The sequence below is a fragment of the Heloderma suspectum genome, chromosome 4, assembly GCF_057233095.1.
Source record: "Heloderma suspectum isolate Gila_16-S chromosome 4, 16-S_ref, whole genome shotgun sequence".
Lineage (NCBI taxonomy): Eukaryota > Metazoa > Chordata > Lepidosauria > Squamata > Helodermatidae > Heloderma > Heloderma suspectum.
Window position 1 is genome coordinate 133,155,673 of NC_139461.1, and position 15,207 is coordinate 133,170,879.

The following is a 15,207-nucleotide window of genomic DNA, read 5'->3' on the forward strand; positions in this document are numbered from 1 at the left end:
GCCCCCCCCCCCCCCGGTAGCAAAGAATCACTTTACACATGAGCATTTTTCCTACACACCATCTACAGATGAGGCAATGCCCACTCTACACTGAAGTGCAACAGCCGAATTCCACAAATGTTGACTGGCCTTACTAGCCACTAGCTATTTGTGACTAAATTTGACCCCTTTTGCACACTGCAGCAGTTTGACACCAAAATTTAGCAGCAAAACCACCAATCCATGGGTGGGGTTCAGGGGGCACAAATGGTCCCTGGATCCCCCAAAGTTGCTCATTAAAGAAGTGGTGCACACTTATGTACTATGGGAGAGAAGTCTAACGGCAGTACCTAGAGAAACTCCCAGCTTTCAGTCTGTAACCAACCACCTTCGCTAAAGTCTTATTAACTTGGATGAGTAGATAATAAGGGCTTTAACATAGGGCGAGATAAGATTAGTTAGAGTCTCCTCAGATCAGAATACACAGGCTTGTTTAACCAAGGCATCAATAAACCTAACAAGAACATAGAAGTGCAATCAAGGAAATAAAAAGAGCCAGGATGGTTCTAGCACCATATACTTTCCTTGGCTGATATATTAGTCAGGTAGGTTATCACTTACACAGCCAGAGAAGATCCCTAGAAAAAGGCAGCCATTTTGAATAAGAAATCAAAGTCCCTCTTGGTAAAAGATGCAACAGGGAATCCAGAGTGCATAGCTTCTGCTAAGTATAAACAGAATTACCCTAACAAAAGTCTAGGCTGTATATTTATAGGAAACATAGCTGTCAAAATTGTTGTGAGGGTGTAGCTTGATTTAGGAATGGTTCCCTGACATGACAGGGCAAGTTTAGGCTTGCTCTACCCAAGCACAATTGGTATCTGGGGTAAAACAAAGGTCACACAAAATGGGAGTTACCTGCAACCTTGACCTTTAAAGATGGAGAAAGTTGGCCAATTCAGATTCAGAGGATTATATTAATTGCTATAAATTAAGTATGTTATATCACTAGCTCTCCCTGATACGGGATCTCATCTTTGTCTTTATGCTGCTGCTTGGAGGCTCTTAAAATGTTCCAGAGCAAAGAGCAAAGTCAAAGATAGAAACCCATCACTAGTCCACCGTCAGGGCAGAAGCAGAGGTCAATCTTTGACTTCAGGTTGCATTTTGAAGGTTCTGAGTTCCTCCCAAGTACAGTATGAAGTCAGACATGAGTGCAAGGATGCGGGGGGGGGGGTGCCATGGCAACCATAGCAAGTGCTTTTATGGACTCTTGTGCAATGGCCAGATAAATCATGTTTAAATTTGGGATCCAGAAAACCTTCCCTATCATTTCCAGGGATATTTTCACTTTGCTGAAAAGTAATCACATATGTTTGGGTCATCAAATATGTAATTTTCAGAGGAATAGGATTTTGTCAACCATTTGTTCACAGTCTTGCATCATGTGCTCTTCTTTCCCTGTTGCAAAGTGCTGGCTAGCTTGCTATTGCTTACTGTGGTTCATCCTCACTGGGCTATTCCAGTTGCTAATACATATGGTACACGGCTCTAGAGAGAGTTGCCTACCACCATACAGCCCCTACCCTGCCTTCTTCCTCAATCATCACCCTCCTCTTCATTCATATTCCTCTTTACTACTGCAAATCCCATGTCGCCAAGGGGGCTAGTATGAATGATGGGATAATTTCATCCAATGATTGGATGAAATTATGTTTTTCCAAAATACGTTTGCAACTGGAACCATGTTACACTTTTAAATAAACATACTACAAATAAACCAGCAAAGGTGAAAATCAAAAAAAGTAAGTTCTTTTTATAAAGATCATTTACTATTTCTTGAAGTTTGAGGGCAAAACCACATGACGTAAGATTTTTTCTCTCTCTTCTACCTCTGGTGTCTTTTCAGCTCTTTCTCCTCAGCTTCTCTTCCTCCTCTATCAAAAACTGACTTTTCTTCAACCCCTTTCTGTGCCTATCCTTTCCGAACGTTCTGTGCCTGTCCTTTCATTGGCCCAGCACTCTAAAAGCTCACAGGAGTAAGCATAATTACATGTGCATATACACAGTGTGTCACATGTTACATTACATGCACAGTGTGGGGCATATGCATTAATCTCTCCTTTGCCTCACTCTTCTCCTTTCTCCCTTCTCAAGCTGCCCAAAGCTCAAGCTTTGGACCTTTTCAAAGTTTCAAAATTTTCTGCCCATCTACACTGCTCAGGCTTCAGTTTAAAACAAAAATGAGCAAACCTGGTCTGGCAAATCTCTAGTAATAAGCCTTACATTACCATATTCTTATATAAGAAGATTAGCCCACTGCAATCTTTCTTCAGACATCCCTTGTGTTTGGGGGTTCCCTGCGTCTTCACTTTCCACCTCCTGGGACTTCCTCCCAGAGTTTCCTTACCTTTTCAGTCCTTGGACACAACGCTGTTCTTGTCCCCAAGGCCTGTGTCAAATGGATATGTTTCTGTTCTTCACAGAAACGGAAAACTTTGCTCAAAAAACAAATGGAATGTTTGTGAACATTCTGCAATACTACCCCAGCCAATTGCTGTCCAAGGGTTCACCACAGTGACTGTAATACAACACATTCTGAAAACCACCAGTGGACTTGGCAACTAGATTTTTACAACGGAAGTTATGCACATACAAGTTTTACAAATAAACACAATTTCCAGGAGCTGTTCTGCATACCAACTTTGGGTTCTATTGGGGCTGAATTGGGTTTCTTCTAAAAGTACAGCAACACAAACATTTCAAAAAAGCTTTTCACGATCATTCAAGAATGGTTTCTTTAGGAGAAGGGCAGGGTGCAAAGGCAATAAATAAATAAAAATACACACATATTTATGTTGTGCCAAGGTTGCCACGTAACCAAAGGAAACTGTTAGAAATAAATGAAAAAGAATGGGGCCCTTCTCCTTCAGCAGCTAAAAAGAAGCCAGCACAGAAGGCACCCTTCACAAAACAAAAGGTAAACGCAGAAGAGAAAAGGCCACAGAGGGGCAATATGTATACAAGGGTCCAAGATAGTAAGAGGGAAATTAGAGGTTTGCAAGAAAGAGAAACAGCAAATAAAAGTGTGTGTGTGTGTGTGTGCGCGCGCGCGCATGCACGCACACGCACATGCGTAAAAGAGAGAGAGAGAGAGAGAAAGAGCGACTGACTGGTATCCCCTAAATCTGAACCAGACCTCAGGGAAACAAATTCAACCTGCAGCAAGAGTGGCGGCTACAAACAACTTCCCAATTAGTTAACTAATCCAGAAGTTCCAAGTACTGCTAAGTTCATACTGCTATTCATACAGCTCTTTACAGTGTTCAAAGCACTGTATATAGATTCTCTCAGTAACCCATACAACACCCTTGTAAGGTAGGTCAGCATTTCTATCTCCATATTGCAGATTTGGGAAGAGGAGGGAAGGCTGAAAGAGAGTAGTTTGCTTAAACTAAATTTATGACTGAGGTGAAATTTAAACCAGAAACCTCTGAGCTTGAACAGTATGATAAAGCACCAAATGAACTATTCCTATTGCCTCAATACTGCAACTACATCAACAGCATTAATAGTTTGTGTTGGCAGTCAGCTACTTGCAGGATGCTCTGTAGAGTTCAAGACCTGGGATCCACAAGCAATTTGGCCCATGGTGATAGGACAGAATTAAACAGTTTTAACGTTCTGCAATTTCACACTGCTAAACCAAACACAGCCAGGAGGCAGAACACATCCTCTTAAGTAGTCAGTTGCTTAGGGACTGTGGGTGAAAAGATCACTGCATGATAATCCCAACAGTTTTTAAAGTGTTTAAACTTGAAAGAATGTCACATTCTTAGCCTGTTTAACCGCCAAAAGCCATTAAAGCAACCTGCCCCCCTATCCCATGAAGTGCCCTATAGGGTTGTTCATTTCAGCATTATGACTCCAAGGTTTGATTCTTCCATCAATTTGCTTCCTGCTCACACTCTTCCACGGATTTAGAAACTAGCCAGTTTAGAACACCATAAAGGCATCAGGCACATGATACCAGCAAAGTAAACATCTCAGAATGTGTTTAAGAGGCATCTCCTGGTCACTTGAGCTATGGGATTAATGAACCAACATAGCAAAGGGATGCAGAGGAGAGAATGTCCCATTCAACTCTCTCAAAAAGAGCACATGGAAAGAGATTAAAGTGTTTGAGTAGACCTATGGGGTGCATACCTGGGAGATTTTTTAAAATATTTCTGAGATTCTTTTTTATTAAAAATTCCTGAGCAACACCAGTGACAATTAGATACAAAAGTTATAGGGCATTCTTAGTCTGGATTAGCCATTTTACCAAGTGTAAATCACACATATCAAAAGACAACCTCATGCATGAGTGATGGTCACTTGCTGAATATTTGGAAGGCAACAAACCAAAAAATATAAAACCACAAATATACTTATTAAAAGATAACAATGATAGTTCATTTGATAACTGTTGTGGGACAAGTGGTGAGGGGATGGAGAAAGATAGATAAATTTAAAATAGAAATAAACTTCTAAAAATATGAAAGTATTTGAACTGTTCTTATGTGTAAAATTGATCACTTACTGAAATAAAAAGCTGTAAAACATAATAGAGCTTTGAGGAACAAAAGTTTACTACTGACTTAACTGAATGCAAGTGTTTCTTCAAAATATCAATGAAATAAAAGATCTGACAACACTTACACCACATCCCAGGCTGCAATCCTATGCACCCTTACATGGGAGTAAATTACAGTGAAGCTGGAGAGACTTCAGAGTAAACATGCACAGGATTGCCCTGTCAGTGACTAGACAACGAACACATTCATCTCAGGATTATAAACAAATCTCTTTACCTGAAAGGTATGCAACTTTCTCCTTCAAGATTGGCAGGACTTCCATAGCTTTCATTTCATCATTTTTACGAAATCCTGAAGAGACAAAGAAAATGGAAGTTACTTGACTTATAAGAGCATATATATTTCCTGCAAGAGAGCCAGGCTACATGCGCTAGGGAAGTCAGAGAATTCCGCCACGGATCTCGGTGAGGCCGAATGCCAGTGCATTCGGCCCCCTGAAATCTGTGGCGGAACGGCCTGCCACCCCCCGCTGATACCCCCCAGGACGAGACTTACCTGGAGCGGATGTTCTGGGCGGCGGCGGCGGCTCCGGCGGCTGGTCTTCCAACCGGCTGCCACCACCACCATTTGCAGTCTGGAGGGTTTTTTTTTTTTTTTTTACAGGGACATAGGCTACGTAAAGATTTACGTAGCCTATCATGGCTGGGTTAAAAAAAAACACCCGTGTACGCAAATGGCGGTGCCTACGGCCGCCGCCATTTGCGTTCCTTATTTTTCGCCATCTTAGTCTACATAAATATTTACGTAGACTATTATGGCGAAAATAAAGGGGAACGCAAATAGCGTAGCGGGCACTATTTGCGTCCCTTTTTGTTTCGCCGTTTTACGTATGCTAAAACGGCGAATCAAAAAGGGACGCAAATAGCACCCGCCATGCTATTTGCGTTCCCCTTTATTTTCGCCGTAATAGTCTACATAAATATTTATGTAGACTAAGACGGCGAAAAATAAGGAACGCAAATGGCGGCGGCCGAAGCCGCTGCCATTTGCGTACGCGGGGTTTTTTTTGTTTACCCAGAACCCTCCGTGGCCGGAAATCCGGCTGCAGACGGCTCTGGCCTGGGCTGGGCCTGGCTGGCTGCTCTGTGGAACCGCCGCAGAGCACAGCCGGCCGTCGAGGATTCTGGGGGGATTCTCGCCTCCCCCCCCGTCGAGGATTCCCATGAACATAATCCGCGGAAAGGTAAGTGACTTTCGTACATCCCTAACACGCGTAACAGAATCATGCGATGTAGCTTTCTGGGACTGCTTTATTTAGTTTCATGGATTGTAACATTTCATATTACCATCAGGCATATAAGAGACTAGCAATGTGCTTGCTTGCAGTGAGGGCACTCAGGGTTTCCTCCCCCGTCCCTGCCTCCCAGCATGGTGAATAATACAAACATTTCCCCCACCTCCAATCTGCAGCAGTAGTCAAGAAAAATCTGCACTATGTCATTCTATGTGCAGATCATCTCAGGTTTTCACCAAGGATATGCAGTACTATCTTCTTTTTCAATGGTCACAAATACAATTCAAGTGATCACGCAGCACACATTTTTCCACGCGCTACATGACATCCTATAGCAGGAGCAGGCAATCTTTTGGGGCTGTGGACACATTTGGCAATTCATTTTATTTTATTTATTACATTTATATCCCACCTTTCTTCCATGTTGGAACTCAAGGTGGCTACATGTGGTTCCCAGGTGGTCTCCCCTCCAAGCACTGACCAGACCCGGACCTGCTTAGCTTCAGCAAGGTGGCAGCCTCAAGTGCCTTCAGACTATGACCTGGGACCAATTTGATAAACTGTCCTGAGCACCACCACAAAATGGCTACCATGAGAGGCATGGCAAAGGACAAGTAACCTGCCCAAACATCTGAGTACAAGGTAGAGGTGGGGTCTGAGCTCCAACACACTAAACAACTCCTTGGAACCCACAGTTTTCAGCACCAACAGAAACCTATTTATCTCACAGTGATCCCAACTGCCAGTAAGGAAGTGTGTGGTTTTGGTGTGTGTTTTTAAAGTGGGAGAAATACGGCAACTTGGTGGGTTCCATGAAAGGTGGCCGGGGCACATTAGTGCCCACAGGTGCCACGCTGCCTGCTCTGCCCTATAGGAAGGGGAACAGTTCGATTTTTTTAAGGTCCTCAATAGATGGTGGGAGTATGAAACTCGTAATGTTTGCCAGGTGGAAGGATTCAAAAACAGCTCTAGCTTTTTTCAAGACCAAGTAACAAACTTAAGTTGACAGTAACATAATACATTGCTTAGATTGGGCCAGATAATTTCTTCTCTGATGTGGTTTTGTTTGTGTCTCAGTAAAACAAAAACAATGACTATGCTGCCAACTGAAGCACTGTCCAAATTAATCTCTCTTTTTTAAATCCCGCTATGAAAATCCAAATGGCAATTCTGGCTGCGTTGGAATTGCTTTAAGACGCCAATTCCACTAAGTGGAGTATAGCACTGTTAAGGCTGCATATCCAGGGCACATGCAGTCTGGAAACCTAGGACAGCCAATTCAAGCAATGTGTGACTCTTCCGGTTCAAGAACTCTCCATGCTTTGGGCATTGTCTGCATGGGGCTTATCTTGGGACTCCAATGGAGCACTTCAGGACATTTGGTCCACAGAATCCCAATGACTCCTATCTCTTGATTCTTCAGTAATCTTGACAACAGACCAGCTTTGCCTAAGCTGGTGTCCTTCAAATGCTTTGGACTATAACTCCCAGTATTACTGACTATTGGCCATGCTGGCTGGGAGATTATGGAAGTTGTAATCCAAAACATCTAGGGGGCACCGGGTTGGGGAAGACTCAGGTAGATCAAGGGATGACCCAGGCATGGGGTGGGGGGAAGAGACAAGCACCAAGGAGGTAGCCCAGCCCATATAGGAATAGGGACCATAGCTCATTGGTAGAACACACACTTTGTACACATAAAGTCTCATATTTAGCCCAGAGTACCTGCTCTTAAACTAGGCCTGCACAACTAGTAATCCACTGAGCCAAACCCAGACCACTCACCACACTTTAGCCCAGTTCACACATAACACTAAACCATGGTTTAGTGCAACCTGCAGAAGCCGGAATGAGCCTGAGCGAGACTCAGGCTCACATACTCCCCACCCCTCCTGTGTGGTTGGGAGGAAGATTTCAGCAACATTTCATTTTACTTCCAGAGAATCCTGGCTTGTCCTTGCATACAAACCAGAAATCGTGATTCATAACAAACCCTGGTCAGTTGCAAACCAAGCCAACTTCAAACCAGGCTATGAAGCTGGTGTGTTAAACTAACCAGAACATAGGTTAGATCCTGACTAAGTTGGTCATGCTTTAGTCCCACTGAAATCAATGCGACAAGTAAGTCACTAAGTCCCATTCATAACTAACTTAGCCTGGATCCAGTCCTTTGTTATAAGCCACAATCTGCAGCTTGTCCACAGCAAGCTGGGATTCCTTAGAAGTGAAACTAAAAATTGAGCAGGTCCTCCTCCCTGCCATGGCAGGAGGAGAGGAGAAGCACACGTCACTCCAACTCATTTCAGCTTGTGCATATAGTACTAAACCACAGTTTAGCATTATGTGTGAACACAGCCACTGTGTCTGCCAGGTGCAGACAATCCCCAATTTTTCCAGTCCCAAGCAGGCAATAAAAAACAGGTTCATATATATGGCTGCTGAACTAGATAGGTCACACATTATACAGGCCTGTTTTAAACGATTTCAGATGCCAACTTTAGGAAAGAACTGAGTTCCTGGAGAGCTTCTGCCACTCACTACTGGGCTAAATGAACTAGAGGTGGGGGGTGGGGTCGGGAATGTGCAATCAATGAATTGTTAAGTTTTATTAAAGGCCATTTTTAAAAAGTTGTCGGAGCAGTCCTATGCATGTTTACTCAGAAGTAAGTCCCACTGTGTTCAGCAGAGTTTACTCTGTAGTAAGTGTGTTTAGGATTGCAGCCCTACAATCAGATTTTGAAAAACAGTTATATCATGTGTCCCTTAAAAGTAACTTAGGGGGCAATCCTATGCATGTTTAGACAGAACAAGGCCCTACAAAAAGTTGTTGGAGTTTTTTCTGTCTAAACATACATAGGACTGTGCCCTTAGTTTAAATTAATACCTAAATGCAATGCAAACATACTAACAAATGTAGTTATAATCTCTTAAAATGGAATGCATTATTCTCTATAAGAGACGTTTGAGTTAAACCTTGTTTTCCTATGCAAAAGAACAAGACCAGGTTAAAAAATGACTTTTGAGTTCAAGCACTATAAATATGGCACAATAAGTCTTGTATTGTATTGATCATTGTGCTATGAATGCTGTCCTGAAGACACTTACTAGGGAGTAAGTCTATGGACAGAGGGGAACTTTCTTCTGAGCAACAATGCATGGGATTATACTCCACAAGTATTATCCAAAACAACATAGATATTTGTTATTCAATACATGGAGAAACACTGTTCTGCCCAGTTGATGAATAGCCCTTCCTTCCAGAAAATTCTGGTTGTTCAGTCTGCAAATAAGTGATCTTGCTTTGTGTCCTCACATTTCTACTGAAAGCCAAAACAGAAAGCCTTAATTTCACAGTTACTCCCCTACGCAGATATCAATTCTGTAGTACAAAGGACTAGTGAACAGCATGACCAGAAGTCTGGATGGTGCTCCGTGGTACCTAGCAAGGCTATTTAGCTGCAAGCAGATGTGCTTTAACTGCTACAGCAGACAATTAGTACGCATGCTTGCTCAGAAAACAGACATTTAAAAAGATAGAAACTTGATTTATAAATCAACTCTTTAAAATCAGCCCTTTTCATTGATGATTTAAATCAACCCAATCTAGCCTGACTAATAGTCTGGCTCAGTGTAAGGCTGCTGCTTATGATATGCATAATCATCTACCATGTGCTTTTTCTTTGGGCCACCACCTCTCACTCCAATCACAAACAAAATGCTGAGTCAGGGAGCCTGGGAGATTCCCATGTGGACAATTACTTAATGCCACATTTCTACAACAACTGAATGAAATGCTACTACCAGTTGCTTTGGAACCATCCCTCTGTTACCATTTCAAGAACTGCAGGCTGCCTTCTAAACTGCAGCTTATGGTTGTAGTCTCCAAACTTCATTTATTTATTAATGATTTATTACATTTATATCCCACCTTTTTTTCCTCCTTAAGGAACCCAGGGCGGCATACATAATCCTCCTCCTCTCCATTTTATCCTCATAACAACAACCCCCCCCCCCAGTGAGGTAGGTTGGGCTGAGAGTCTTTGACTGGCCCAGAGTCACCCAGTGAGCTTCCATGGCTGAGTGGGGACTAGAACCCAGATCTCCCGATTCCCAGTCCAACACTCTAACCACTACACCACACTGGCTCTAGCATGTTCTGCTAGAAAATATATCTGCCCATGTGTTGAAACATAGGAGTGACTAGCTGGAGCGTTCTTATACCAGCAATTCTATCATATGTGCTTTGGCCCTCTTGCAAAAGGTGTCTGATGCTTCATGGCAAAGCTTAAGCATCAGTATGTGGGTAACCCCAACTAGCAACATCATTACTTTAAAATGTTGAGCTTCGGTTGGGGCCCTGCACATAGGCTTATAAAAGAAATTAGCTGCCTTGGCTTATATATTGTTTCTAAATGGCTTTTTTTAAAAACTCAGGTATTGTCCCAGAATGAGAAATGTTTATGCATAAACAAAAAGCAACCCAATCCAGCCAGTTTCAGACTTTTCTGCTAGAATTACTTTAAACTCCATTAGTCAAAAGTACCAAGTGCATCATATGTACTACTAAAAGTAATGTCCTTGATGTGTAGAAGTGCTTGTTAAACAGCAAGAAACTGTATTTAAGAATAAATCATAAACCTCTACAACCATATAAAGAAGTAAACATGTTTCCTGAAAAAAGAGCACATTCATCTATCAGAGGCGGACAACATGTGGCCCTCCAGATGTTTTCACCTACAATTCCCATCAGCTCTAGCCAGCACAGTCAAGGGTGAGGTATCATGGTAGTTGTAGGCCAAAACATCTGGAGGGCCACGAGTTGCCCACCGCTGATGTATATCTAAAGCCACTTTCACTCATGTGATTGTATGGAGAGAGAGTGAGGTCATGCCTGCTGGCCCCACACCTATGGTCACTGCTGCCCCCCCTCCACCGCCCCACCATTCATACTATGATCCGAAGCCTAGTCTGAAGGGAGCCTTACATGCATTCAGTGTGTGGGTTCAGGGATCTGCCAATGGGTGCCTGTGGCATCAGTATGCTAGTGGACAAGAAGCAGAGCCCGAAAAGCTCCTTGCCCCTCCTGTTTTTTCTTTCTTAAGACTTTCTATATTTAAAAATATACTCTTTAACTGGGAAGCTAGCAGGCTGCTCAGCAAAAGTGCTGCCCTGCAAGGTCATCTTTATTAGGATTTAAAGGAGTGGTTTTATGATTTAGAGTTCAGATTCCACATCTGCCTTGTATTTAGGCTCTTGGGCAAGTTATTTTTCTTTTAGTCTCACCAGTTTGCCTTCAGGGAAGTGAGTGTTGTGACCAGCCATGCCCACCATGGCAGCAAGTTCATAAATGGCCATCCCCGTAATGGCAGCCATGTTGTGAGAACAACCATGACACCCCCTCAAAATTCCAAATGTGCCCACTGACCCAAAAGGAGACCCCCTGGGAGCCCTGATTGTGCAGTGCTCCTGCTCACATGAAGAAGCCTACCTATGCTTATTCAACTGAATGCATGTAGGTCCCCCTCTTCAAACTTTCCACCCAATGTGCAAAGGTCTGGGGGTGGAGCTGGTAGGCAGGTGATGCTGAGGGCAGGGTTAAATGTACACAGCCCACCTCCATGCATTCCTAAGGAAGAGGCTTAGACTCCTCTGCATACTTGAATGCACCCATCCACTATATCCCATGAAAGTGAATGGTGCCATTCACTCTTATGAGAAAATCTAAAATTCTGCATTTGCATCGAGGCAAAACTGCCCTCTCCACCCGACCCTAGGTGGCCTGTGCCCCAGTGACCACACAGTGCAACTCTCCCTGCCCAGAATACACTACACCCCCAGAGGTTCATCCAATATACACGACCTACCTTCAGAATGGGCCCACACCCCACCTGACATCATGACAACAGGTATTGTTCATACCTGCATCCTTTTTGCAGTGGGTGCTTTCACAAGTACCATCGCTGACAGTCAAACTATTTCTGTTGCCACATTTTCAAAACATTTTCTTTAACAAAGCTCTAACAGCAGAATAGGTCCTAACCATTCTTTTAAAGCACAAACTGTGCCCTTAATTCACAGCCCCACTGATAAAAACGTCCTCAATTATTATATTGGCTTGCTTAAATCAACTGAAACTTTGGGTGATGAACCTACTGCACATAAACTAATTAAAACTTGCAGCCCTGGTCGTAACTAAAGCAGTATTCTATAGCAGATGTTTGAGTGAAGTGTGCCAGAAGCAGAGTGCAAGAAAGCCATGGTATATCCAGCCTGGGGTATTAGGATAAGGAATGTCTAAGAACATCTCAAGAAAGTGGTAATCTCCACTATGTACTGCACCAATGGGACTTTCGGACCCTTAAAGCTAAAGAAAGCCCCATTCATCAAACCACCTGAGGAAACAAAGCTGCCAAGACTTTTCCCACTAATTCATCTCTTCGAAATATACCATCCAATTGTGGGCATCTTGGATGACTCAAAGAAAGGACAATGTCTGATCTTGGGAACAGGTGGGAGAACAAACAGTTGTGTACCATCCAAATCTTTTCAAGGCAGTAGATTACACATGTCTAGAGTTTACTGCTCCATTCTTGAGAAACTTTTCTGATCTTCAAACTCGACTAGGTAGCATCTATTTGCCCTTCTCCCTACAATGGTGTGGTGCAAAGGTAATACTGGCTTCCTGCAAACCACAGTCTGCAAGTAGGGAGCCAGTTGTGGGAACGTCCCCTCCCTTGGCTCCAATGCTGAGTTCCCTTGTTAAGCATAATTAGAAAAGGAACTGAGAATAAAATTACCAACATCATACGGCCCTTATACAAATCTATGGTGTGACCACACTTGGAATACCGTGTACAGTTCTGGTCACCATACCTAAAAAAAGATACTGTAGAGCTGGAAAAAGTGCAGAAAGGGGAAACTAAAATAATCAAGGGGCTGGAGCATCTCCTCTATGAGAGAAGGTTACAACAGCTGGGCTTTTTTAGCTTGAAAAAAAGGAGGAAAAGGGGAGACATGATAAAGGTGTACAGAATTATGCATGGTGTGGAGAAAGTGGATAGGGAGACATTTTTCTCCCTGTGTCAAAATACTAGAACCCGGGGTCATCCCTTGAAGCTGACTGGTGGGAGATTCAGGACAGATAAAAGGAAGAACTGCTTCACATAGCGCATAGTTAAACTATGGAGTTTGCTACCTCAAAATGTAGCGGTGGCCACCATTTTGGATGGCTTTAAAAAGGGGTTAGATAAATTCCTGGAGGAGAAGGCTAACAATGGCTACTAGGTTTGAGGGCTATGTGTTACCTCCGGTACCAGAGGTGGTATGCCTGTCTACACCAGTTGCTGGGGAACATGGGCAGGAGGGTGCTCTTGTACTTGTGTCCTGCAAATCACTGTCTGAACAACTGAAACTCCCCATTGTAACCCCCCGCACACCCTCCAAATCTGCTCCAAAGGGTTGGGGGACCCTCTAGAGCAGATATGGGGAAGGATACAATGAGTGCAGGGAGAGGAGAGAAAGGGGAAGTCTGCTTGTGTGACATTGGATGTAGCGCTGTGGTTAAGTGTTAACTATGGCTAGCACTGGTGCAAGTGTAACTGTAAATCACAGCTTTTGCAGACAAGGGACAGGAAGGAGGGAGGGATCTTCCCCATCTCTCCTCACTGTTGCATTAATGACAATATTACCTGTTAATCATATCCTCCCCACCTCCCTCAGCTTTCTTTGTTCTAGGTTAAAAAAAAAGAAAAAGGCACAGCTTTTTCACACACGCTTCTTTGTAAGCAATTCTTCTGACCATTCTACCTTAGTTAAATGCATGCTAAGCCATTAAAACACACACACGCATCTCATTTATTCCAGATATTCAAGGCAACCAAAATCTCCAAGGAACACCTTGATAAGATATTGGAGTACCCCTTTATGGCCAAATTAACAAATTATATACCTGTGAAAGGGAAAGGCAAAACCTGAATGCTTTTGTGAAGCACTAGATGCCTTCTATTAAATTTTGTAATGATAATCAAAAGCATTTCAATACAAATTAAGGTTTTCATATGAACCTAACATGATGCCAATTAAAATGGGGGGGGGGGAACCCCACGCCTCTTAAGAGGCTGCCTTATAGTGATCCCTCCAACATGGATTCTAACCCAAGTTAGCAAGTGCAATTACAGAAAGAGTGCTCACTATTTCATTGTGGATTAATTATCCAGAAATAAACAATGTGTCTGTTTCCCCTTAAGTGCACTGTGAAATTTAGAGTGAATGTCAGCTATTTACAGCATTCCTTTAAAAAAACAAAGAACAAACCCTAGAACATCTACATTTGAGGTTTGAACAAGGAGGGCGTCTGAAGTCACTGTACGTGTGCAAAGCCATAAATACCTGCATCAATCTCTACTCACACACAGCTCAACCCTCCGAGCATGCATCCTTAGCACCGCACATTAATAGAGATGATGTCATCCTTTCAAAATCAGGGCAGTCTGCAGATCTTGCTGCTGTCGTCTTTCCCACTGCAGTGCCTGCAGTATTCACAGGATTTGCAAGAGAGCAAGGCGACACAGCAGAGATCTGAATCGGAGAACTAGAGCGGGGGCTCACTTATTTGAATCTTGTTTGGATGGAATATTGGAGAAAATCTGGATAAAATCATTCATTCATTCCATGGTATTTGCTCTTGAATGTACCAATTCACATTTTAGCTATCTGACCTAACAAAGCGGAGTCTTTTATACTCTGACAAGCCTGAACTGATCCACAATTTTTTTTTCATAGATGGAATATGCTCAGAGAAACAACGGGCTTGGGTCATAAATGTTCTAATAATCGCCACTGCTCTTCTTAACATGAATTGTTTCCCCCACGACCACCACCACTGATGTGATAAATATAAGCTCCCAAGTGCCCGGAACTCTAAATCAAGGCAGCTTCTCCAAAATGTAGGCAAGGAACAATGCCTATAGGCTATGAGCAATTTCTCTTTCCTGCAAGTAGTCCACTCCTGTTTTATCTTATTTGGTGCTTTGGTTTCTTTTACTGTGTTTCTGTGGTATTTAGCTGTTCTTTTTATTGTACATCACATTGAGCATAGCTGCCTAAACAGTTAAAAAATAAACCAAGCTTGTTCATGACCTCAGCAGCTTTTAAAAACCCTTGAATTTGTATGCTCTGTACAAGGAATTTAATATTCTAGCATTATACTGCTATCTACCAAAATATGCAGGTATATGGCATATGCATTGATTCCCTGTATTTATTTCTTTTGCAGAATGGTCAAGAGACACCTGACTATACAGTACAATACAGACCATTTACTCTTCCACTCTGTGGTAGGGATTAAGGCACCTCTTA

The 15,207-nt window shown here is 42.8% G+C and overlaps 1 protein-coding gene across 3 annotated transcripts in view; it reads right to left on the minus strand.

Annotated features, from left to right (window-relative positions):
* TRIO (trio Rho guanine nucleotide exchange factor) overlaps positions 1-15,207 on the minus strand; it is a 339,772-nt gene that overhangs the window by 234,320 nt on the left and 90,245 nt on the right. For all 3 annotated transcript variants that reach the window (XM_084850577.1, XM_084850576.1, XM_084850575.1), the window contains exon 2: positions 4,833-4,907. In XM_084850577.1, coding sequence (XP_084706703.1) covers positions 4,833-4,887 — 55 coding nt within the window. In that variant the 5' untranslated portion in view covers positions 4,888-4,907. The remainder of the gene's footprint in view (positions 1-4,832; positions 4,908-15,207) is intronic.